Source organism: Colossoma macropomum, unplaced genomic scaffold, assembly GCF_904425465.1.
Source record: "Colossoma macropomum unplaced genomic scaffold, Colossoma_macropomum, whole genome shotgun sequence".
NCBI lineage: Eukaryota > Metazoa > Chordata > Actinopteri > Characiformes > Serrasalmidae > Colossoma > Colossoma macropomum.
The window spans coordinates 33837463-33863844 of NW_023494793.1; the positions used below are offsets into that span (position 1 = coordinate 33837463).

Sequence of the window (26382 nt, forward strand, 5' to 3'; positions counted from 1 at the left end):
TAATCTCTCAGTAAAACCAGGGAACAGATGTACCTCACATCCTGCCTGGGTCCAGTCTGGATGCTTTGCCTACTGTGGTCTCTGGCCCTCTCGTGTTCACTGCTGGCGCATTATGGGCCAGAGGGCTCATGTTTCCTGAATAGCTGCTTCTCTGGCTGACTAATGCTGTTAGAAACAGAATTCAGGAGGTTAATCAGTCTGTAAGAAGTGTCGTAAATCAGAGGAGAGAGAGGAAGAGAGAGAGAGGGGGAGAGAGAGAAAAAAAGACCTGCACACATAGGAGGTAGGGAGGATGGTGAAAAGCATTATCGCTTGATTTTTACCATTTTATAAAGAAGGTAGTTCTTGGTTTGGAAACAAGGTTCTAGGGAAAAAAAAACTTTTATTGGTATAGAACCTTGACATTAAAGGCCAAGATTCCCAGAGTGGAGATTTTCCACTGAAAGGGAAATACAGTCATACATAAAAGTTGGTACATGTTTTTTATGTGTTATAAACTTAAATCCAACACATTTTAGTGCATAATTGTTATGAATTTGAGTAAACAAACGATAAAATGTGCCATAACTTATGCACAGGCCGCATTTCATGTTTTTGTTTTCCTAAATATGTTAAGTTCAGCAAATAAACAGTAATTGTGCATTAAAATGTGCTGAAGTGTGTTCTGTAGAGAATGTGTTTAATCTTAATCTTTACCAGGGGCGCCGAAAAATGTTGCATATGACTGTATAGTTCAGGACCAGGTTTAATCCCTGTCCAGAAAACTAGCCCTATCTGGAGGCTGTTGAAACTTTAAAAAGGTTCCTCACACTGAAACATCTTCAAATTAAAGAACCATCCACTGAAAGGGGCCAAAGGTGGTTCTTCTATGGTGTCCCTGATACCTTTATTTTTAATAGTGTAGATATAATAGCCAATCACAGAGCACTCTCTGCTCTACCAGCCAGCAAACTACTCTAACATTAAACTCTGTTTTCTGTACCATTGTCTATGACTGTTACTTCAGGATCATTTGTTTCTGCCAACGTGCACATCCTGTGATTTAGATGTATGATAAAAGTCACAGCTCCAGATGTTCTCCCCACAATATTAACTGTAACGTTTTAAACCACATTCTGTGAGTCATTCTATAGCACGTGAATTAGATCCACTTTGATAGCTTGTACTTCAGAGACTGACTACACGATTATTTGTGTGTTTGTGTGTGTTGTTGTTGTTGTTGTTGTTGCAGCCCTACCTCATCATTACTGTGTTCATGCCTTGGCTCAGCAGTAATTAATCACCGGCTGGGTAATTGGCTACGGCATAAGGAACACTCTCTCATTGGCTGCTCTGTTTGCTCTTATGCCATACTGAAAGGAGCTTGAGCCAGGTGTCTGAATGAAAGAAAAATAGCCTTTCATTAGTTGCATTTCATTTATTGGCATCAAAGCTCCTTTTATCTGTAATAAATACAAATACAAATTAACATGGCAGCTCTGTTTGACTGTTCGAAGCTGCTTTTATGTAGGCCATTTGAACTAGCACTGGGGGGTGGGGGATCATGTTCCTGCGATCATGTTCCTGCTACTTTTTTGAAATTACACAAGATAATTTCAGCCTGTTGCGGAATGAATGTCGGAAAAAGTGCATAGCTTATATTACTGATAACTTTGTTGAGAATAACTCCATGACATTTTCCACACCTTTACGGGATCATTGTCTGTGTAGCACTGGCTTCTCAGAAAAAGTCTGCCACCTTTAGCAGATCAGATGGAAGTGGCTGAGTTGCAAAAGAGCTTTCTGGTATTTGCAATTATTCCTACAAGTTTAACTCTAATTAAACCAAAAACAGATTGTTGCTAAAGTAGGCCATTGCTATACTCTCCCAGGTGGTTGCTAAGGTCATTGCTATGGGATTCCAGGTGGTCATAAAGGTGTTGTAGGCTGTTTTATGCTACACTAGGTGGATGCTAAGGTGTTGCCAGGCTGTTGCTATGCTATCCCAGGAGGTTGCTATGGTGTTGCTAGGCCATTGCTCTGGTATGCCAGTCGGTTGCTGAGGTGTTGCTAGGCTGTTGCTATGCCAGGTGATTGCTGAGGTGTTGCAAGGCTCTTGCTATGCTGTTCCAGGCAGTTGGTATGGTGTTGCAAAGCTGTTGCTATTTTATGCCAGGTGACTGCTGATGTGTTGCTAGGCTGCTACTATGCTATCCCAGTTGGTTGCTAAGGTGTTGCTAGGCTGTTGAATTGCCATCTCAGGCAGTTGGTAAGGTGCTGCTACACATGCATGGTGGTGACATAAGAGCAGTTTGGCTGACTGTGGTGGAATAAGTAGAATTGGCACAAGCAACCTATTTCAGTATAGGCTTTCTAAAGATTCATAGCTCTAGCTTGAAACACTGTAGGAGAAGTGGCATTGCACATTTTTGACCCTAGACTAATAAGAAGAAGAAAGCAAAGAAAACTAAATTGGCTTTTTCAAGTAAACTTAATAAGAATTTCAGTAACATATTGGGAATAAACATGCCATTGTAAGGAATTAAATACCTATATTGAATGTGTTGTAAAAAGTACATTTATATTCCTCTTGATATTTTTTAATATTGACATACAGCATTAGACAACATGAGTGAAAACAAGTACACATTCTCTATAGACTTCATAGTACATTTTATTGCACAATTACAGTTTATTTGCTGAGTTTAAGATTTTGGGGAACTAAAACAAAGCATAAAATATGTTCTGCGCAAAAGTTATGGCACATTTTATGTTTTATTTTTCCAAAATGTTAAACCTAGAAAATCAATAGAAATTCACAGAAAAAGTGCCATGTTTAGGTTTGTTCCCTGTAGAGGATGTATTTTCATTTAAAAAAGACATAAAATGTAAATTGACTGGGGTGTTCAAATTTTTGTATACAACTGTATGCATGTATGTATAGTATGACCTACCCTCCTGATGTTGCCCCCCAACTTCCCACTTGTCAGACCAAATTTGCCCACCTGGACATTTAAGTGTCAGAAACTGCAGTCCTCAACAACAAGTGCTTTTGTTGCAGATTTGGAAAAAATGTCATTTAAATTGATGGTCATTTCTGTAGTAAGGTCATATATGCTGGATTACAATAGAACAAGCAGTGGTGCAAAATAAAGGACAGGATTATGAAAACTGATCTATATGACCACAAGGCGAGTATGCTGTTTGTGCTGGGGCACAACATCCACTACCCTCATCCGGGCTGCATGGTCAGAGTGCTTTTCGGTACCCTGGGGAACATGACGATAATGCTCTCATGGATGTAGATAGCAGTGTAAGAGAAACAGGCAGCAGTGCATGGTATACCATAAGTCCATTTCTAGTCCTTAACAGCCACTTAGGTCATTAGAGAAAACATTAGTGCATAGCTGTTAAAAGGTACCATTTGGAACGCTCATGCGGAGGTTTGAGTATCAAACATGAAGAAACGTTAAGCTTGTCTAACCTGCTTGAACTCTGCATTCGCAAATGGTTTTCACATAGCACTGAAAAATGGCTTGTGTATCAGTGATGAAGTTTCTTTTTGTTCAACTAACAGCAGTTATGACTCAGCACACAGTGCAGCCTTTGGTGTTGGTGGTTTGATTTTTTCCATGGACACTTTCGTGTAATCAACAGCGTGAGTTTTCCATTGAGCCAGGTCAAGGTCTTACAGTGGGAGCTGTTCTCAATCTGTGAATTCTGCGAGTAGTACTGTTATTTTTACTCTCATCATATAGCCCTGTAGCTGCAGTGTACAGCAACCTGCTCATCAATATACACCTATCATTCAACTCTTATCTAACACACTTGAAGTAGATAATCAGGGTCTTCAGAAAGATCTGGACATTAGAGATTAGAACTAGACTGTGCAGGACAGGATGGTGCATGTCGAGTATGGTTGGACACCCCAGTGCAGAGGATATTACCATTCTAATTCTCTAAAAAATGATGTAACTGATTAAAACCAGTGGAACATACTGTGTAGACCTACTTGACTACACTTGAAATTAGGTATAGGAGGGTGGCTACATTTTAAAAGGGCTCATATTGTACATTTCTCTTGCATTATTTTTTCCCTTATTTCCCTTATTCGACTTATTATATAGGTGTACCAAATACAGCCGCAATTCTTTTTCACATAACCATTTTCCAAGTGTCTAAGACTGATACTCTCCTATAACTTCAACATGCATGGGTGGGGCTAAACTACTGTAGGCTGAATAGGCCTCTGTACAGATGTACAGTACTGTGCAAGGTCTTGAAAGTAAGCATTTATTTGCTAATACAGGGTGATTCAAAAAGATTCATCCAATTTCAAAATCATTTATTTCATAACTCAGCCATACACTTAAAACGACGAACGAACTAAGCAAAACCAAACTACAGATGGACATGTTGTCTTAAGCATTTTTAAAAAGAACTTAATGTACATCTCAGCACCACTAGACACCCACTTCATGCTGTGGAGCAATTGGAGGTCCCAGAATTAATGATGTGGTGATTAGGAGTTCAGCAAGCAGTGCACGCTGCACCACAGGAACTCCAATGACCGCACTGTTTGGGTCAAAAAGATGACGTTTCTCTTCAAAACATAATTTTTCAGCTAAAGTATACTGCCAGCCCAGTCCGAAACTCTCCCTGTGGAAGCTCAGTATTGTTTGTAGCTACCATTTAAATACCTGGTGTGGCTGGTTTGGAATGCTGCATTAAATTAAATCAGGTGTGCTGGTGTTGGATTTGAACAAATCTGGTCGGTGGCACTGATAAGAAGTCAGAACCAAATCTTTTTTGTTCTAACTAGCTCAAAAAATATCTAGCACTTTTTTCTTTTACAATCAAGTGTTGTTTCTTCTCAACATATTGATGTTTGTTTGTAGTTATACTAATGTTAAATAGTGTTTATAATTAAAAACACACTCACTGCCAAGATAGACTTTTAGTAATGTGTGCAAATGAATTTTTTTTTTTGTGTGGCATCACAAAAACACTGAAATTAAAATGGGCCATTTTTGTAGCTTAGGTTCCATACATGGACTGCAGAGTGAATTTAAACTTTGTTTAATTTCACTGACTTCACAAAAAAGTAAGGAAAATTCACTTACCATGATATGGGCCCTTTAAACTCATTTCATAAACATTAGGTGGTCCTTATAGTGGACAGTAATAGGCCTGGTTCCTGATTTCGGTAGTCTCTTATATCTGCAACTAACATAACAAGCAGTTCAGAATAAGGCTCAGAACAGAAATACACTACACTGGAAAGCTGCTGCTACCACTGGCAAGGGTTCACACCAAGTGACAGGGTTTAAAAAACGGCCTACTTTATTGTAAACTTAATGTCATGGTAACTCTTTGTGTGAAATAGTACACAGAGGAGAAGTCCGGTAGGTCCCCAGAGGCGTCCATGGCAAAAGCGCGAGTACACGGGCAGCAGTCCCAGCGCATCTCTCACTCATCTTTATGTATGGGCTCACAAACACACACTCCAGAGGCAGCACGAGCGGCCCTTTGTGTACTGTATGTTATGATTAGGCCTCGCAGGAGCCTTTTATGAGCACAGTGATGGCGTCTCCTTGCTGTGCCAGACGTTTGTCACCATCATTCGTAAAGTTCTTTGGAAAAGACTGTGGGCAGCTCCCCCCTGTCTGTTTAGCAGTGGTATAAACCATTTGTCGGTTAGATAAACGCAGGACTGCGGGTGGCGGCCCCGCCCCTCCAGCCTCGCGCCTTAGCTGAACTTGAAGCTGTGCAGCTGCTCTTTTGGCCCCTCCCACCGCTTTTCCCGCGCAGCAGGAGCGACAAGTGAAGATTACAGCTACTGCTGTATTATTTATTCAAATACGATGAAATATTTTCATTTTAATTACGTTCATCAGATATTAGGCATTTCAATGTATTTCAAAGATTTATTTCTATCGTTTGAAGCAAGGATTGAGGAGAACACAGACCAGTTAAAGCTTTGTTTACTGTTATTTTTCCTTAGTAAACTCATGCGTGTTCATGATCTCAGTTGGAGAGAACCTTCACTCATCCACTGAGCTGATCAGCTCGCCAGCCAATCAGCCCTCGGTAGCAGTAATGCTAACCAATCAACACTCAGTAGCAGTAATGCTAACCAATCAGAACTCAGTAATGCTAGCATCTTCCAGCCCAAAACTCGTTTGCTGTGAAGAAAAGCAAATAGACACAGTATACTTAGCATTTTTAGTGAAATACATCCTTCTGCTTTCCAAAGTTAATGGAAGGTCCTGGACAAATGATTAGAAACTAATTCAACTTTTCGTTTTTACACGTTTAGTTTTATTCATCCCATTCATTGTGCTCTGGCATTTTAAACTCATGTTTTTGATATAATAGGAGAAACAGGACAGGCTCCAACAGAACAGTCCAGGCTCCCCTTAAACTGGCCATAATAATATGACTAAACTAAGCTCTTTCTGGCGAAGGCACTGTTTGGTTTCAGCTGCCTTTAAAAATGTAGAAAGCTGGTGTGAGATTTTTTTATCTGCTTTGTTTTATTTATTTTTTTCTTTACTGTCAGCACATAAATCGTTAACCATTAGACAGTGCATGAATAGTAGTGAAGCAGCGTGCTTGGTAAAACTGTGAAGTGTTTTTCTGTCCTTGGTTTTCTTCTAAGTAAAGAGATAAAGTTGACTTGAATAAGTTGTTGTTTGCTGTTGTCTTTTCTTAAGAGACTTAAAGGAACAATATGTAATACTGACAGCAAGTGTTTAAAATGGTTACTGCAGTCCAAATTTAAAACATTGGAGAGAGTTGTCTGCCCCCGGCCCCTCCTCCCCAGACTCGACAAACAAGCACAATACGAGCGCAACAATAAACTTTGACAATGTCAAGCGACAGCAAGTCCTACACTGTAAGTTGATCAGCCACTGTGTACGCTTGCGATGTTTTGTTTGCTAATTATAAACCAGCTCATGTGGATTTTTTATAACTGTCAGTATTAGCTAGATGCATGGCTGGTTATGTACGGTAGCCAAAGCTTAGCCCGTTATCTCAAAAAACAAAAGCCCACTGCACTGAAAATACTCACTGCCTTGAACGAAGCTTAAGTCAGCTTCCTATTCACCAGCTTCTTGTTCGAATTTTCCCATTCCACCTTAAATGGAGCAGCAGTTACATTCTGCCACCTGTAACTGCTGCACCGTTTAAGGTGGAATGGGAAAATTCGAACAAGAGGCTGGTGAATAGGAAGCTGACTTCAGCCTCATCTGCCTTAATAACCCAGCTGCACTCGAACCACAGAGCTTAGCTGAAGCTTAGCTGAAGCTCAATGCTGACCTGTTCAGGAGAAAATTAGCCAACTTGGCGTCCATCTTGAAGAACATTTGGGCTCTGAGCTGTTCCATCTTTCAAATGCACTGCCAGTATTTACTTGCGTTTTACTATGTCTGTGGTCTTGGAGCTTTTTAGAAGGCTGCAGAGGCTTTTTAAGTTGGGATCCAGTTTGTTTGCTTGCTTCCATGGCTGCAGCACGCTGTGGTTACCGGCCAATTTGTCTCATATCTGGCAACACGAGGTGTTGAAATAGTACTAGGAAATGGGCAGTGGGTGGGATCACAGGCCAAAACACAAACAGACTTTTGCTATGGAACAAAATTTTCAAAGGAGGACATACTGGCTGTAGCTCTACTGATGAAAAAGCCAGTATTTCAACTTAGGATGTTTTCTTAATCTCTGCTGACATATTTAATACAGTAAATATATTGCATATTGCTCCTTTAAACACTCAGTTTTACCCCTTACACAAACATAGGATAATTCTCTGTATTCATTTTTTTCTTTCAGTACCCTTTCTCATGGTAGAATTTACCTCTAAACATTCCAGCAGTGATAGATGTAATGGGCGCTATTTTGTCAGTGTGCTTTGTTAGAAAGCAGTACAGCAGCTGCGGTACAGCAGTACAGCACAGCTCATTGACACCCAGCTTAGAGCAAAGTTATTTGACAGCCAAAATAATGGCGAGTTAATTTATCCTCAGTGCTTAGCCCCACTGCTTAATGTGCTCACCAGCTCCCAACTCTTGCGCAAGGTTATACTGTATAAAAATAATAAAAAGATGTATCATTTTCCATGCTATGCGTTAAGGCTGTACAATTTCATGGTTCGATGGCCACATTATTAGACCCTGCTTAACTTTACGGGCTGTTATATTGTCTTCAAATGGCATAACAGTCTCAATTTAATTGAATGGATGGACGGAACTGCTAGAATAGACTTTGCTTCAGCATTAAAATAAAAGTATCAAACAACTAAAAATGACAATGTCAGAGCCCAAAATGTCGTACACTCCAGGTCTAGGTAGTTTTTTTCTATGGGAAAATGAATGACTTTAAAAATGTCTGCTGTCACACTCTGTGGTAAACAAAAAGCTTCCAAATGCGAAGGCTTTTTTTGAATCCTCTGAATTATGAGGTTGTTAAAGAGTCAAAATATGGATGCAAACTAACACTGCTGCACACTGAATTGAAATCATGGGACTGGCAACCTTATCAGAATACCCCTGCAAGCTTTGTCAGGTGTGCTATAAAGGTGTCTTTAAAAATAAAAGTTAAAGTTTGAAAGAAGATATACTTTCATGTAGCATCATTTCCCTTCGCAGGAGTGTTAGCTTGTTCATACCATGTTTGTAGGATTCATATTTTGATTTTCATTCATTTTTCCAAAGGAGAAAACATGGGATACACAATGATATTAGAACTGGTCATTATTGGGAGATAATTGCTTAAATAAGAAATTTTGGCATTGGACAAATGTTTAGATGTGAGCAATACTTCAAACTGATATTTGATGATGTATTTATTGTTCTCTAGAAGAGCTGAATGTTTAGGTGATGCTGAAATGTCTGCATTTTATTCATTTCACTCCATTTGTAACTGTACAGAAATAAACACTACATTTCTCTGGAATGTGAATCAGGGTCAGCACTGGCAGATTTCCATGTGAAAAACAGGGCTGGAGTTGGACTTGTTTCCAGACCGGGAGTTACATGATGCAGTCCATCTTACCTTAAACTCTAACTGTGTTTTACTACTGCAGACACACACACACCACAGTACTGCACTTGTGCAAAATAACTTTTTCTAAAATCTGTTGATGTTTTTTGTCTTATGTCTCTTGTCTTTTGTCTTGTGTTATGTCTATGCTACACTAAGATGTGGCCAGCTAGTGGTTAAATGAAAACTGCCAAAAGCTTTTGTCTTAAATGTCACACAATCATAACAGTCAGTAAGCTGCAAACTAATACTAGCTATGTAAGTTAAGGTCAGCATTTCTCACTGCCCCCTTGCTTGTCCTTATCCTCCTTAAATAGCTTTTTCATTCTTGTGTTCTCTGTGCCACCTTGTTTTTTGCAGTTTTTTGCTGCTGCTGTCCATCTTCAGATGATTCACAAATAACATTTGCTACATTGGTAATGCAGAAAAAGTAATGCACTCTGTAGAGCACTGCCTGTTGTGTCCGCCAGAACCAGATACATTCTGTCGTGCTGAATTTGGTACACTAATCTCTCAAGGCTGATGTTAGCTTCTTTTTCGAATTTCCATTCACCTTAAATAGTGCAACAGACACACATCTGAATATAACTACCAGATCATTTAAGGTGGAATGGAAATTGAGGCTAAAATTCATCTTCATCCATTCTCTATCCACTGTATGAGACTCAGTTACAATCAGCACTGGGGCTGAACCACTTGAGGTGAGGGCTGCTGGTTTAACCTTAAATACTACAGATGTACGCATTGGATGCAGCCCAAAACTCTACCGACCCACCAGGAATTACACAAGCCGACATTGAGGAAAAATATCGGATATTTCCATCTACAGCTCCCACATCAGTGCGTTCCTATTGCTTAAATCCCAAGCTGGATAGGCTGACTACAAAACTTCAGAGGTCTATTGCTTAGTAGCTAAGACTGCCCGGTGGTCTAGATCCGAGTAGTGTTCTGATTGGATTGTTCACAGCTGATCCAGGGTGAGATTTTGCCTAATGCATTATTAATTTACTGCGTTAGACTGGTTTAAGAAGACGAACTCAGACAGAGCCAGGCTTGTTAATAGAGCAGGAGTCACAGAATGAGCAACAGGTGCATAACCTGCTGAGTAATATCCCTGTGTGATCAGTGAGGTACGGGCCTGGCATAATGAACAGCTGGCATGTGAGGCAGTGTATACAGCTGTGCCCACACACACACACACACAAATGCGCTCAGACACTCAGACTGGTGTGTCTGTCAAGTGTCTGCTCTGGGCTTTTTTTTCTGTGTGTGCGCGCTTCTGCAAGTCCTGGTATTAATGACTGAGCCCAGATTAGAAGCATCTGGACATGCCGACCTTGACCAGGCTCTGAGTGTGTGTGTGTATGGAGGAGCTTGTCTGTGATAACTCTGCTAATTCTGACATCTCCCTGCTATAGTATTTTTATAGTATTTTTTATAGATTTACTAATATGTTTAGTTACCAGGAGTACACGTTGTCATAAAATGAAGGTTTCTATTTGTGGCCACAAAAATCTGCGAATAAATAAATCGTGTGGCCATAATTTGTTGCCAGAGCAAACATGTTTATTGTATGTATGTAGTATTTACAATTGACAAGCATTCTTCAGTACTAAAACCAGTCAAGGGGCCATTCCCGCTGTAGGCTCTGCATTGTAAGAGAATCAAAATGTAAATGCTTTTTTTGCCAGGGCACCGGGCAGTTAGCAGTGTCTAACTCTGTTTCTCCTGACTCTTCAGAAAGGAAATACAAATTAGAAAAGTTGTATAATGAATTTACCTACTCAGCAGAGTGATACTATATTGGAAGTGGTTTGTTCATGGCTTCCGTTTCTTCTACCACAAGCAGTTTAATATTGCTTTTTTGTTTATTTATGGTGGGAATGTCTGTCATATTCATTTTGTAGCAGCATCATTTATGCAACAGTATATCACATAACTTAAACAGATGTTATATTAGATGAGTAGACATTTTCTATTAATATATTCTAGCTCGTCCAACAACTGCAAACAGCATTTAGGTTGTTTTCAGCCCAATTAGTGTAAGGTTTACATAATGATATTACACTTTTGCACTTCAAGAAATGTGAGAACTACTTGATGTTATTACTTGTCCATTTTCTCATTAAAGCCTAAGTGTGATTAGCTTATAGTTTATCTAGTCTCAGCAATGAGGACGGCACATTACTGCAAGTGGATGAGGTTCTCATTCGTAAAGCGTGTTTTGTTATCAAATGTATTATATTCTGGTTCATTATTAAATATTATAATTACAAAATCCTTATCATTCAAATACAGCTATTCTTACCTGAACATTTTTTTTACATTTAAATCATTTCAAGATTTTAAATGGGATTATTCATGCGATTAAATGTTGGTTTTGCATTTAGAGTACTAGAACGTTTAGGAAGGCAACATGTAAAGCCCTTTAAAGTAAAGCCCTTTAAGATATTTTGTTAGATTCGTTTTATTAAAAAGTGTAGTTTCATTGTCTTAGAAGATGTAGATAGATGGTGTAAGGTGTATAGTAAAATCACTTTGCATCCTCTTACTGCTGCCCCTATTTACAGTTACTGTTAAAGAGCCAAAAACCTGGCTATGCTCATATTTTGTATTCTTCAATCATGTTTAATTTAAGGAATGTCTGACCAGCTAAACTTTAAAACCGAAGTTCCAGCCTCCCGCAAACCTTGAGCAAAATAAATATTCAATTTGGCCGTAATGCAATCTTCAATCTGACCATAATTAACTTCTCCTATAATCGAATCAAATTGTTGAGGAACTGACCACAGAAACCTTTAACTCGTTTAAAACGTCAATATCATTTGAATAAATGATGTTAAAACGATCAGTAAAAGCTTATTAGGCTGCAGGATAACAGCTGGTGAGGCCTTACTAAAGATTCAGTGTTGCACACTTGCACATTAAACTGCCCTTTCCAACAGCTCTGAGTGCATAGAGCCATGTTAAATGAATGGTATTGACAGATGAATAGAAATTTGCAGTTAGCCTACTTAAATTAGATTTCCTCTTTTTGTGAAAATGTGGTTTCTATGATTCTGAAGTCGAAAACGAGATGCTTGATGCTGTGAGTGTGTATGGCATGAGCGCATATTTAGACAGCTGCTGAGAGCGGAAGAATAGAGGTGCAGGTATTGTGTTCATGACATGGTCAATAGCAGAATGATGGATGCTCTATTAGGCTCTGTTTCAAAGTACATCCAGAATAGGGCTGAATCAAGGCTGTCTATACTTGCTGTGGCTGTGAAATCAGCAAAGAGTCAACTGAATGTAAGTGCTTCTGTCACCATGATATTCAGTTAGGGGGTTGACCTGAGGGCACATGTAAACACAAACAAACCTTAGCACATCTAGCAACATGTGATGCCGGCGGGCTTGCCGCTCTCATTACGAGTACACGTCTCCTACTGTGAAGCACAAGCACGGCGTCGTTGCCATGGCCTCCTCTCTCATTCACCTTCCCTTTCCCCTTCTCTTCCTCTCCTTTGTCTCCATTCATTCACTCCATCTCTCCCTCTCTTCCCTCAAAATGCATTTAGTTGTCTCCACATACAGCTAACAGTGTCATTCAGAGAGCTAGCCGTGGCATGCTAACCTAGTTAGGGATGAGTAATGGCAGCTATTTCCTGAAACCATCAGCCTAGTAGCGCTAGCTTGACAAAAAAATGGCATTAAATCCATTAAGTCTTCTTATTCTTAAATATCCGCACATTTACAGTTTTAAAGTCTAAATGTGTAACAACATTACTGTCATTCCAGCAATGCTGACTCTGATTGTTCACACTCTTTACAGTTTTTATGGCTTAGTTTTAGTGTCACTTAAAGGGTCCATATAATGGAAACTAACATTTTATTTCCTTGCATTTTTGATGTAGTATATAAACACTGTTAAGGTTTCAGAACATACTGGTCACTCCCCAGTTCATTACTGGAAACTAAGCTGAAAACCTGAAAGCTGAATATCGACTTACTTAACCTACCGTGGTTTAGCTATACCCATTCATGCTGGAGTGTTTCAGCCTGGACTGCTTTCTGAATGAGGCACAACACAGGACAACCAATCAGAAGAGAGCTGATTTACATGTCACTCTTATATATGTATGCATAGTAACAAACATAGCCTGTTTAATTCTGAGGTATAAAGGGAGGTTGGAAAATGGTCGTGTTAAAGTGATTTATGACAGACGTTGCCGTCACACAGACGTTGTAAGTAGACCTCAGGGGAAAATAAATTACGAAATAAATGCAGGACATGGGCCTTTTTAAAAATTCTTTTCAGTGCTACAGGACCTCAGGGTACATCCAGAGACCCCCTTCTTTTTTAATGTCTCTTCTGCTCATTCTGTTGTCCCTCTATCTCCACCTAGTACCATGACATAATTCGAATATAAAGCTTGCCTGAAACTTTCCATAGCCTGGTTATTTATGTGATCATTACATTGAGAAAAGAGCCACTCTGATGCCATCTGTTGTATGTATCTTTATTTCTGTCTCTTTGTCTTAATTGTCACTGCTGCTGTCGAGCTGAAACGAAGGCCTACCTGCTGTGCCGACTAAACCAAGAAGCTGTAATTGTTAATGCTAATTGAGATTTTTTTTCACACAGCATGGCTCAGTGTGTTACTGCTTTGATTAATTTAACTCGAGAGACGATTCTGTAAGAGACGTTTTTTCTATTCCTAAAGAAATTATTTGACGGGATAAAATAATGGGATCATTTGAATAGAGACTAATGTTCTTTTTGCATCTTGAGAATAGTGGTGGATGGGGCCATAGAACACTTTCCGGTATATGTTTTTTCTGTTATCTGACTGCAGGGATTAATTCAGATATTGCATAGATAACAGGGTGAATTAGAATTGAGATGTGAGGGCCTGTTGACCTTGACATTCAAAGCATGTATAGTAATATAGATTCCGTTTAACTTAACCTTGTTTTAGGTTTTTGAAAGGGTGTCTCTACAAAATGTGTTAGCAAGTATGTTGCCTACAATAAACAATGGAGGCCAGAAATTGTGCAGAGACCAAGTCAAATCTGTGTCCAAGTGAGACTGAGACCCAAAAAAGTCTAAAACTGCTTCCAGTCCACATTTTTTGGCCTTTTCAAATTGTTTGAATTAATGCTTGGATTCATTAATTCTAGGGTTCATTTTGCTACAGTGTAAATGTAATTATAGAATGGCATAATTACGTAGTTTGCATTCAGTATATATTCTGTATTGACCAGTTTGAGTCAGCAATTCTGACACTTCTGTTTGTTTCTTGTCAACAGTTGACGCAAATGAATTTTTTCTCGCAAAACAAAAAAAATAACAATACAACAATAACTTTTCATTAAACTGGAATCATAATAAAATATCTCCTCTTATACTTACAAACCCAAATGTGGTATAGTTTGAAAGTTTAGAGTATGGCTCCAAAATCTATGTCTAAATTCAGCTTGTAAGTTTCAGAAGACGATCATCAGCGCTGTGAGTGCTCACGCTGAATAAATCCATCTAATGCCAGTTGGCTAAATCAAACTAAGGCAGTGATTTGGATTGAAATGCTAGAGTACAGGTCAGTGTGCGTTGGTAACAGTTAAAAAAAAAAAAGAAAGTACAAGTAAATAAAATCAAATTCAATTAAAATGGTAGTTAGGCTTATATAAAGAATCATCCTATTATAAACATGTAAAGTTATGCTGACATCATGTTGTATGTACATGGATTAAGCTGCATTTTCCTAATTGATACAGTTGCTTTTTTTATTTTGATATGGAACATTGTTGCTATCATATAAAATCTCCTTTTTTTTAATTTCAATTTTTAAATGTAATTTTCATTTTTTCACACTTCCTGAAAATGCTGGCTGCCCTTTACACTGTGTGAATATTTTATGACAAATGGATTTAAATGGTCCAATAAAATTTCATTGCATTAACTTATGTTAAAAGTACAGAATGTTTATTTCTTCTCCTCTAAGTTTTTGTTATGACAGCAGTAACAGGTTTGTTCTATTTGATCATCGACACACTGTGATGATCAGTGTATCACAATGAGACTTGATGTGAAAACTCATAAATGCAATCAAATTTGAATGATTTAGGTGAAAAGGTAATACCAGCGGCGTTTGAGAAGTATATTATGTAATGTTATTCTTGATCCAGATGTATTCTCTTTCATCTGCTGACATGGTTGTTTTGTCTTGCAGATCATTGCCTTTGTCTCTCTGTTTTTCATCCTGGTCTCCATCACCAACTTCTGCCTAGAGACCCACGAGGCCTTTAACGACCTTCAGAACCGTACTGAGGTGATTGCTGAAGGCAACACCACAAGGGTGGTGGCCACTCTGGAGGTGGTAACCAAGCCTGTGCTCACCCTAGTGGAGGGCATCTGTGTGGTGTGGTTTACCTTTGAGTTCCTGGTGCGCATCATCTGCTGTCCTGACAAGCTGGTCTTCATTAAGAACCTTCTGAACATAATTGACTTTGTGGCCATTCTGCCCTTCTATCTGGAGATGAGTCTGAGTGGACTGTCTTCCAAAGCCGCCTCAGATGTGCTCGGGTTCTTGCGAGTGGTGCGTTTTGTGCGGATTCTGCGGATCTTCAAGTTGACTCGACATTTTGTAGGGTTGAGGGTGCTTGGCCACACCCTGCGAGCCAGTGTTAATGAGTTCTGCCTCCTTATCATCTTCCTTGCCCTTGGTGTCCTCATCTTTGCCACCATGATCTACTACGCTGAGCGTATCGGTGCAGACCCGAATGACCCTCACGGCATCAGTCACACTCATTTTAAGAACATTCCAATCAGCTTCTGGTGGGCAGTGGTCACAATGACAACCCTGGGTTATGGGGACATGTATCCTCAGACCTGGCTGGGTATGATGGTTGGTGCTCTGTGTGCGTTAGCAGGCGTGCTGACCATTGCCATGCCTGTCCCTGTTATTGTAAATAATTTTGGAATGTACTACTCCCTGGCCATGGCCAAACAGAAGCTGCCCAAGAAGAAGAAGAGGCACCTCCCCAACCCTGATGCAGTGTTGGATTCAGCCTCGTTTGGAAAATCGGAGAGCAACTCCCATAGGAACAGCACGCAAAGTGACACATGCCCTCTTGCACCTGAGGAGAACATTGTGAGAAACCGTTCAGGTAAATAGAATGAATGCATCGTGCAAAAGTAGACAAATAGATCATACATCCATAACAACTAAAGCCAATCCATTGACATCTCTGTCTCCTTCTTCTTTGTTTTGCTGTCAGACTCAAAGCAGAATGGGGATGCTAATGCAGCTCTGTCAGATGAAGAGGGCTGCAGTCTCACCCAGCCACTTTCCCCCAGTGAGAAGTGGTCCTTACGACGCTCACGCAACCGAGACAAGGGCAAGAAAGAGGGCACCTGCTTCCTCCTGACCTCCGGAGACTTCTCCTGTGGAGCTGATCCCACCATCCGCACAGGTACAGCCACTAGACCGCAACCACAAATCAGGCTTGTATGGTATTGTGCTGTCTGTTGGGGTTAAACACTGTCCAGAAGACCCAAAACAGCCCAAGTTAAAGGGCCCATATCCCACATTTTTCTTGTATTTAATTTTATTTTTTTCCTGAGGCCACTTCTGACATTTGTGAACTATTTTTTTATTTACATGTCCATTTTTCAACCTCTGTTTATCCTGTAGAATTAAACAGGCTATTTTTGTTACTGTGCCTTTAAGAACGATGTATGTAAATGTACTCTGTCCTGATTGACTGCCCTGTATTGTGCCTTGTTCAAAAAGCAGTCTGGCCTGAAAAACTCCTCATAACGTCAAGGTGAATGGACAGGGCTAAACTGATGTAGGCTGAATAGGGGGGTATACATAAATGTGTTGGGTTTTCAATACATTAAAAAAGAAAAAACAATGAATTCATTGAATTACTTGGCTGTTTTTGCAACTTAGTTTCCATCTATGGACCATATAGACTGGGGAGTAAACAGTACTCACAATGTTTACATACAATATCACACTCTTATATTTTAATAGTAAAGTAAATTTGTTTTTCCATGAGACAAAAATCAGATAAATTTAAGGCCATAGGAAATTTAAGGTCATAGGAAAAGCTCTTTAAGTCTATTGGCTCCCTTTAGCTCTTTGAGTCTATTAGCCTCCCTACTTCAAAACGTAATACTGATTGATTTAATGCTTTATTGTCTGGTCTATTATACAAATGTAGGGCTTGAGTGCAATAAATGCAGCCACATACTTTATGTTTATGTGTAAGTAAGCGTAGCTTACTGTACAGACTCGGGTCCATACTGACTGAAGTTAATTCATTCAAACCATCAATCAGCCATACCAAGAAGCCCATAGTTGTAGTGATTGGAACTGATTGATGGTACTTTTTACTGAGACTTTAGATCTCGGAATAGGAGAGGTGCCATTTTAAATCACTTTTGATGATTCATTTTCACTTAGAAAAACAACAAAACCTGTTATTTGACCTGGGGTGTCCAAACTTTTGCATATGACTGTATCTTATCAACTTACAAATAGTGTTTCTCTACAACAGTTTTGGGACGATTGGTAAAAGCATTGTATGTTAGCAATATACAAATCATTTATGGCGGTCTCTATAAATTCAACCACAAAATGAATGGTGTTTCTTCCAGTCATAAAACTCACCCTAACATCTGACAGTTACAGGATTGAATATCAGCAGTATCAGAGAGCTTGGCCATGAACAGTGTGTCCGGCCAATAATCTGATAGGCAGGCAAGTTGTGTTCAGCTGGAGCATAAACATTCACTTTTCAAATCTGAAGATGTCTCTTGGGGAATGGGAAATGGAAAATGTGAACAGTAGACGTTTGCTATGCTTTGCCAAATCTAGATACATACAAAAGTGTACTGAGAATAAGCTTTTTGTACCTTGCTACATCCTGGAAGGCCCCATCTGTAGATTGGCATAAGGACAAAAAATCTGGTACCCTAACATGAATGAGGCTAATGGAGACAAAATGTTCCCAGGCCAGTGAAGACCTGCTCATTCTTATTCTTTTCAACACACCTGAGCCAGGCAGTTCAGGTTTATAAAAGACAGACTACCATGTCTTGATGTACTGGACGGGTCCTCGACAGTATATAGGTTATGATTAGAATCTAAAAGCCATACATGCCAAAAGGCAGTTTTCCCATTTCTTTGTGTTTTTTGTTTTATATTAATGTATTTTTAAGCCAAATTCTTTTTTGTTTTGTTTTGTGGAAACAGTACCATTGATAACTGTTCAGATGTGACTTTGGGCATAATGGTGTGCAAGGTTAATACATAAACATTTGAAAAATGCACATGGACGATACGTAAACATTCATAAAAGTCCTTACAACAAGATACCTGGGCAGTATCACATTATGCACAATTTTAATAACAATTTTATATTTGAATGTTTGAGAATTAACTGCTGTTAGCTGTGACATTTTAACCTCTTAGAGCCTGAAAATATGGAGAACCAGAGGGGTTGTAGGGTCAGATCTGCTGCTATTTGTGCTTCAGTACCCAGAATGATCTACTGTGGTATGTTAGTGCACAGCCAGCATAAATATCCTGTCTACAGCATTTAACCTCTTAAATGGCCATGCAAAGTCCTATTACACAGTTCTATAGCCTAAGAACAGCTCAGCCAGTTTGCACTGAAGTCCCTGTAGTTACTAAATAATAAGCCTTAGTATGTAAAAAGCCTGAGATTTTAAGGGGTTAACCTTTTTCTGTAGCTCTAACCCTAGTGCAGGGGTGTCCAGTCTATTCCGCAAAGGGCCAGTGTGGCTACAGGTTTGCATTCCAACAAAATATAAATACAAATATAATAAAATATATTCTTTGTAAATCTATTATGAGATTGTCTTTCTGTCTGTGAAATGTTATGACTGCTAGCAAGCAATGAGGAGTGAAAGGGGAAGGGTAGAACCTTCTGTTTTGAAAAAATTCACACTTTCCACGGCCGTGCCTAGATAAAACAGACACCACAACTACAGCTTTCTTCATATCATAAAACTGTGTACAGGTGCCACAATAATAAATAAAATTTCAACACAACTAAAACACTTTTATAATAGTTGCTTGCTCACCTACAACCATAAAAATCCAGGTCACTTCCAGTTTTGTAAATCATACAAACTTCCATTAAAATATATTCCATTGCAATGTATAGCTAATGTGAAAAAGATTTAAAAAGGTGTTTTTGATTTTTTTTATCAGTGATAATGTACCTTTGGTGTCCTAATTTTGAAGTATTCAGTTTTTGGCTTGGAACTTAATTAGAATTTGAATGGTATCTTATTCAACCATACTGATGTTATGTTGTGGTTCCTCCCCATTCATAGAAGACTCAAGCAAAGGGCGAATAACCTGTTCAGACATGCTGTGACGGTTGATTTCTGGTCTGTTTGAAAGGCCGTGTAATTTCCCCTGCCAGTGCTGAGACAGATGCACTTGAAGAATCGATAGAAGTCTGGGCAGCAGCAGCGGTGGCAGCTGTGGCCTTGTCAGAAAATGAACAGCGATTAAGGGCGCTGACTCCATGACCAGACCTCTGGATGCCGTGCTATCATTAGACGTGTCATTGCCAAATTTACTGATATATGCTAAGGAAGTTCTGTCAGTCAAAACATTCATTCTGCCCTACAAATGCAAACATCAGTAAGTACGCTGACAGTGAAACTGAGGATGTTCTGTTGTCCAGATAAATGTGCTGTTGGTATGTAAGTCACGTGTCATTCATCATCAGTATGATTACAGACAACATATTTGACTGAAAAACAAAATAATATTGAAACTATTTTTCTCTGTTTCCCTCTTGGCATAGATACTGCCCTGTGCCTTTGCAGTGGCGAACCATGACTATCATAGCTAGACCTTCAGTTTGAGTCATAAATGGCAAAACGTGGTCAAAAAACAGTGAAGAGACCCACCTCTACAATAATGATAATTACTGCCAGTTCCATTGTGGGATTTCTAATAGTATGTAAGCACTAAGCTCTTAAACATTTTTGGCTGTTTTAGACTAAGCACATTCGATGCTTGTAAAAGACGTTCCTTTATTTTCGCTTGAAGCTTGTAACAGATGTTGTCGTATATCACACATATATTTTACACATATTTCTTCAGTACTGCTGCTATTTTCCAACATCTGAAACCTGGTTAGGCTATTTATATTTGCAAACATTGACATATCTAGGGCTTCCAGAAGGCCTAGAGTGATGTTTTTACTCACAAAATTGGTTCCACCAATTATAAATGAAAACTTGATTGGTTGATTCCTCTCACCATATAGGGTAATCTAAGGTCTAAGGCCTTCTGTCCAGCCCCTGAAGGCCTAACCTATGAAAGAGCTCAATTAGCTTCATCTAGATACCACAGGGGAAAAAATCCTGATTGAATAATTTTTTATTGGGCATTTCGAGATTTTAACACTGTTGTTTTTAACCAAACTTTAACAAAGATTGCTACTGTACTTGCAGAATACAAGTATGATTAATACAAAATAAACTAAAAACTACAGTCATGTAATTTTTTAGCTCCTAGAAATAATTAGGTCTTCTGTGAAGGCCTAGAAGGCCCTGAGGGTTCTCTACTGGTGAAAATATCTTGAAAACTGATATTATATATTGTTTTTGTTATATACTAGTTTCTTCTATCAAAAGAACATTGGAATGTAGTGCAAAAAAGCTGGTGGAGCTTGTAGGATTTGAAAGGATTTGCAGCTCAAGTACATTTTCATCTAAACATCTGACACTTCCTTATTAAGGTCTATTATTAGATCTAACTCACTGTAATTGGCAAACAGTATATAATATGTCATTGGCCCATACGCTCCGCCTAATTCCAGATTAAATTGTGCTGTTAATTGTGATTTCTTAGTTGAAATTAGTTTTCGTCTTTTCATCAGCTCCTAATGACTTCATCTTGCTCTTTGTAGGCTTTGCAAATATTTGTTCCCCCTCAAAAAATGAAGAAATGATGAAGCTCTCATGTGTCACAGCCATGCCTCTCAGAAAGCTGGTTTTCTCCCATAAATAGCCTGCCTGATTAGCATGTGCATTTGAGCAGCACTGCCGGTTTCAGGCTGCCTCTTTTCTGATGGGAGTGTAATGATGTGGCAGAGCAGTCAGCCACCTCTGAAACGCACCATCAGCAGGCACAGCAGCAGCGTGAGTTCTGGACGTGCTTCTGGTCCCGAGTGACATCTCTACTTTAATTGCTGCTAATAGGCCTTCACAAGCAGCATGGGTGAACCTCAAGGCCTTTCTCTTGATCACCACTGTGTTGCGGGAGCCTGCTCGGTGTCTGCGAGGGCCAGAGGTGGTCTGGTTTAAATCAGCTCTGCACCAGAGAGCAGGAGTGTATCTCTGTGTACATTCTTATATAAATGCATCTGGGCTGGTAGGTGCTGGAGCACTGTTCAGTTGCACAAACAGAATCCTACTGTTATCTCCAGCCTTTCTGTGTAAAATTGTATTGGAATAAAATTACACATTGTTGCAATGTCAATATTTATGTACTACAGCTGCAATGTTCTGACTTCCAGCACAATTATGAGGATTATGGCTTTTAATACCTTTCCAACCTGCAATAAATAACGGCAATAGAGAAAAAGGAATCTATTCTGGTATAAAACTCTGGCTTTACGTTAGCTATGTTGGCATGCACAGAATAGCCCAACCATATTTTTCATTAGTATTAGAAGCTGGACCAAATTAAGACATTTACAAAAATTCATTTATTGTCCTGTTTATATGCACGTCATAGTCTGATTTACCTGTAACGTGAAATGCTCAATTCAATAAGGTAATGCTTGTTGATATTAGTGATTTTTCTTTTATCTAAATGTATCATTAATATCTGTTTCTGACAAAATGTTTAATATGAGGGAGGGTCTTTTTATCCCCTAAAAGTGAGAGTCTGTTCACCTTTTGTCACTCATTTTTGTTTTTGTGTCAAAAAGTTTACATCAGCAGTGTGATATTGTGGGAATTCCTACAAAATGTCTCAAAAAATCACACATGAGAGTCACGGCCTGTCCCACACTTGCAGTTTAAGTTGATTTCCAAGATAAGTAAGATTTCCAAAATTGGCAAAAGTGCACCAGAACCTGTCTAGACTGCAGGTGTGACATGTATTTTATCCTTGTGGGACAGCTAGTCGCAGATGTTCTCACACATTATTGTTATTGTCCAGTACTTCCAAAACAACATGTAAGAACATCACCAACATGCTGAACTATGGTATATACAGCCCTAATCAAAGTACATGTGTTTTTGATTTTTGAAGTGAAAATAAGTTAACACATCTTTAGGGAACAAACTAAAAAGCTAAGTTTAACAGTTTGGGAACAAAAAAATAAAACAAAACTTAAAATGTGCCATAACTTTTGCACAGGCCTTTTTATGCATTGCATTTTATGTTTTATTTTTTCCAAAATGCTAAATAAACAGTAATTGTGCATTAAAATGTGCAGATGTGTGTTCTTTCTAGAGGACTTATTTTCACTTTATCAAAATCAACAAAACGTGTCATTTGACCATGGCCACCCAAACAATCTTGCACACTGTGCTTTTACAAGTTTGAGAAATGGAGAACACTTGGACACCAACAGGAAAGCACATGATTGTGCTCACAAGGACACAAAACCACAAGTGGGACAGACGATCAGTTTCGCAATTTAAGTGGTTACATGTCCAAATCAATCTCAAATAATCTCAAGGTTGGGCTGAATCACTTGTTTTAATCGCACTAAGACTTACGGTACTATGCAAAAGTCAGAGAGCACCCTTCATTATTTAATTTCCAGTAAGAACAGCCATTAAGAACAAGTTATTCATTTTTCAGTATTGGAAAAAAGCGGAAACATATCTGACAGAAAATTACGCAGAAGCCTCAACAACTACAACCCCATTTCCAAACAAGTTGGGACAAGTTGGGGGCATGTTTACCACTGTGTTTCATCACCTCTTCTTTTAACAACACTCTGTAAGCATTTGGGAACTGAGGAGACCAATTGCTGTAGTTTTGAAAGTTAAATGTTATTCCATTCTTGTTTGATATAGGATTTTAGCTGCTCAACAGTTCGGGGTCAACGTGCAGACTGTGGTTTGGCATTGTCTTGCTGAGATAAGCAAGGCCTTTCCTGAAAAAGATGTTGTCTGGATGGCAGCATATGTTGCCAAAACCTGCATATATCATTCAGCATTAATGGTGCCTTCACAGATGTGCACGTCACCCATGCCATGTGCACTAATGCACCCCTATACCATCACGGATGCTGACTTTTGAACTGTGCACTGATAACAAGCCTAATGGTCTTTAGCCCGGAGAACACAGTGTCCATGATTTCCAAAAAGAATTTCAAATTTTGATTTGTCAGACCACAGGACACTTTTCCCTCAATCCATTTTAAATGAGCTCAGGCCCAGAGAAGGTGGCAACATTTCTGGATCCTGTTTATATATGATTTCTTCTTTGCATTTTAGAGTTTTAACTTGCATTTGTGGATGCAGCAACAAAATGTTTTCACAGACAGTGGTTTTCAGAAGTGTTCCTGAGCCCATGCAGATTTCCACTGCAGAATCATGTCTGTTTAAATGCAGTGCTGCCAGAGGGCCCAAAGATCATGGATAGCAAATACTGGTTTTCAGTCTTGTCCCTTGCATACAGAGATTTCTCTAGATTCTCTAAATCTTCCAATGATATTATGTACCATAGATGATGAAAAGTAAAAGTTCTTTGCGGTTTTACGTTGGGAAACGTTATTCTTGAATTGTTGCACTATTTTCATGTGTCTTTCACAGAGTGGTGAACCTCTCCCCATCTTTACTTCTGAAAGACTCTGCCTCTCAGCGATGCTCATTTTATTCCCAATCATGTTACTGACCTGTTGCCAATCAACCACCATTTTTTTTAGTTAGTTTTTTAACTTTACCAGCCTTTTGTTGTTCCTGTCCCAACTTTTTTGGAACGTGTTGTTGGCATCAATTTCAAAATGGGCATATATTTTTCAAAAATCAAAATTTCATCCTAAACATCCTAACTTTTTTGGAAATTGGGTTGTAAATACAATATACATTTTTCTAGTGTCCACTCTTTGCCTTTATTACAGCTTCCATTCTCTTCAGGAGAATTGCTCTCAGTTTTCCAAAGAAATTTGCAGGGATATTTTTCCACGTCTCCAAAGTTCAGTCTTAGAAGTTTTTTGCATTTCCTGCTTCTCACGATCCAAGTAATCTCCAACATATTCAGTGATATTGAGGTCTGAGCTATAGTGGCCAGTCCATTGTTCTGATCACACATTTCTTTTTCTCGAAAACGGCTTCTTGACAGTTACACATCCTTTCAGACTCATAGTGCTGAGTTGTCTTCTTACAGTGGAAGGATGGACAGAAACAATTGTGGATTTTTTCAGATCTGAATCAAAAGTGGAGCTTGATTTTCTCCTCTCTCTCTAAGATAAAGGCTTTAAGTACTGTTTTTCTGATGTTGACACTTTCGGTGGTCTACAAGGGCTTACATGGTTTCTGGGAGTCCTTTTAAATATATTTTAAATCCAGTTTGGGGAACACTCTTATTTTACTTTCACTATGCAAGTGGATTCTTATATCTAATCCCTTCAGAAATATCTCCTAAAAATGAATAACTTGTACTTAATTAATGTTTTGATTGGAAACCAAATAAATGGTGGTCTCTTTGCACAGTACTGAACGTCAGACCATAGTGATTGAACCATGCTATTTACATAATCATGTGTTAGACTAGCTGTCTTTAGGGCAAGATCAAACAACTGGTATAAATATTAACATAGTCACTGTGCTTTCATTTGTTTCTTTGTTACAGAGACCTGCAAAGACGCCCTTGCGGCAGCAGCCAGCTATACCCAGCCTGAAGTTACTACCTTGACCTGAAGCACCAAATGCATCATGATGGAGCCTGCCGACCTCTTTAGGGGTGATTGGGGTCACTCTTTCATCCAGCAGTCACATCCATGCATTATGTTCCCTTCCCTTAAACAACACATTCGCGTGCTAGTAGTATATGTAACGCTTTTGATGGCATAGTCACGTACACATCTACTTGTCTTCAAGCATCCCAGCATGTCTTTGCATGACCTTGCTCTGTATGTCATACCTTGGATCTGAAATAACATTGATGTACTTAATAACTAGGGCACATGAGTGTACTCTATGTCGTCTTACCTGAGGTGAATTCTCACAATGCCGTTAACATTGTAAGCATCATTGTGGAAACCTTTGTTCCATATGAGCAATATTTCCTTTAATCTTCAGGAACTTTTAAACTGTTTGTGAGTGGCGAAGTTTTTGAGGTATATGATATCAGAGTTGGATTTTCAGAAGCGAACACAAGCTCATGAGGTGTGCCATAGAGTACTGTAGAACCAATGTCTGATAATTGCTTAGTGAAGTCATGCCCTTATATCGGATAAATCTAGTTCTATAAATCATCACTGTCCTTATGATACAAATCGGGAGCTCGGCTTTGTTTTGACTAAAGCATAGCAGGTCTGTATCTGATCAGCATCATTCCACAGCTCTGCTTCTCTGCTAAAGAGACAGCAGCAGTGTGCAATGGACCCGCAGAACACACTGGAACTAAAGAAGTTGCTTCTAAGAAGCCTTTTGTCTCTGGGAAACCCTTTTAGACAGCTGCTTTGAAGAGCCATTTTCCAAAGACATGATTTTTTTTCCCCCTTTTTTTCCAAGAACCACTTGAAAAGGGGTTATTGTAGGGATTAAAAAAAGATTCTTTGATGCACCTCTGTTGAAGAGCACAGAAGCGCTCTGATTTTCATGGCTCCAATTGAAATAACCACCAATCAATTCCTTATAAAAGAGCCTTGAATCACTTGTCTTCATTTTTTGTGACCATCTGTAATGTCACTGGTTGAAAGGGGACCAAGCACCATTATGGTGTATATGTGAGTGACTACCTAAACCTCCTATATAGGGATACATGCTATAATCTGCCCCAGTTGTGCCTACTGTCACGTAATGGAGAAAACTGCCCATTGTTCTTGGAGAAGTGAACGTATGTCCATCATATTTGGACACATGGACAGAGGAAGATAGAGTATAATCTGTCAAACAGGCGAGTCGTTCTGTCCAGTATATAGTCTGCCATAGTTGCCTTATGTTTAAGAAGCAAACAGAATGTTAGTTTCGTTTTAATGTACAAGCCCACTCCTAGACTAGAAAGTACAATTTGTAAATAAAAGCACAGTCATATGTAGCACAGTATGTAAGGTCATTGCATATATTATACAGTTAGCATAATCTTGCCACAAATGCATTATCTGCTATAACAGTAACTATACATGAAATGAAGA

The 26382-nt window shown here is 39.1% G+C and overlaps 1 protein-coding gene across 2 annotated transcripts in view; it reads left to right on the forward strand.

Annotated features, from left to right (window-relative positions):
- The window catches only part of kcnc4 (potassium voltage-gated channel, Shaw-related subfamily, member 4), a 31616-nt gene extending 5464 nt beyond the window's left edge, over nucleotides 1-26152 (forward strand). For both annotated transcript variants that reach the window (XM_036579329.1, XM_036579328.1), the window contains exons 3-5: nucleotides 15231-16167; nucleotides 16279-16473; nucleotides 24876-26152. In XM_036579329.1, coding sequence (XP_036435222.1) covers nucleotides 15231-16167; nucleotides 16279-16473; nucleotides 24876-24943 — 1200 coding nt within the window. In that variant the 3' untranslated portion in view covers nucleotides 24944-26152. The remainder of the gene's footprint in view (nucleotides 1-15230; nucleotides 16168-16278; nucleotides 16474-24875) is intronic.
- The last annotated feature ends 230 nt before the right edge of the window (nucleotides 26153-26382 follow it).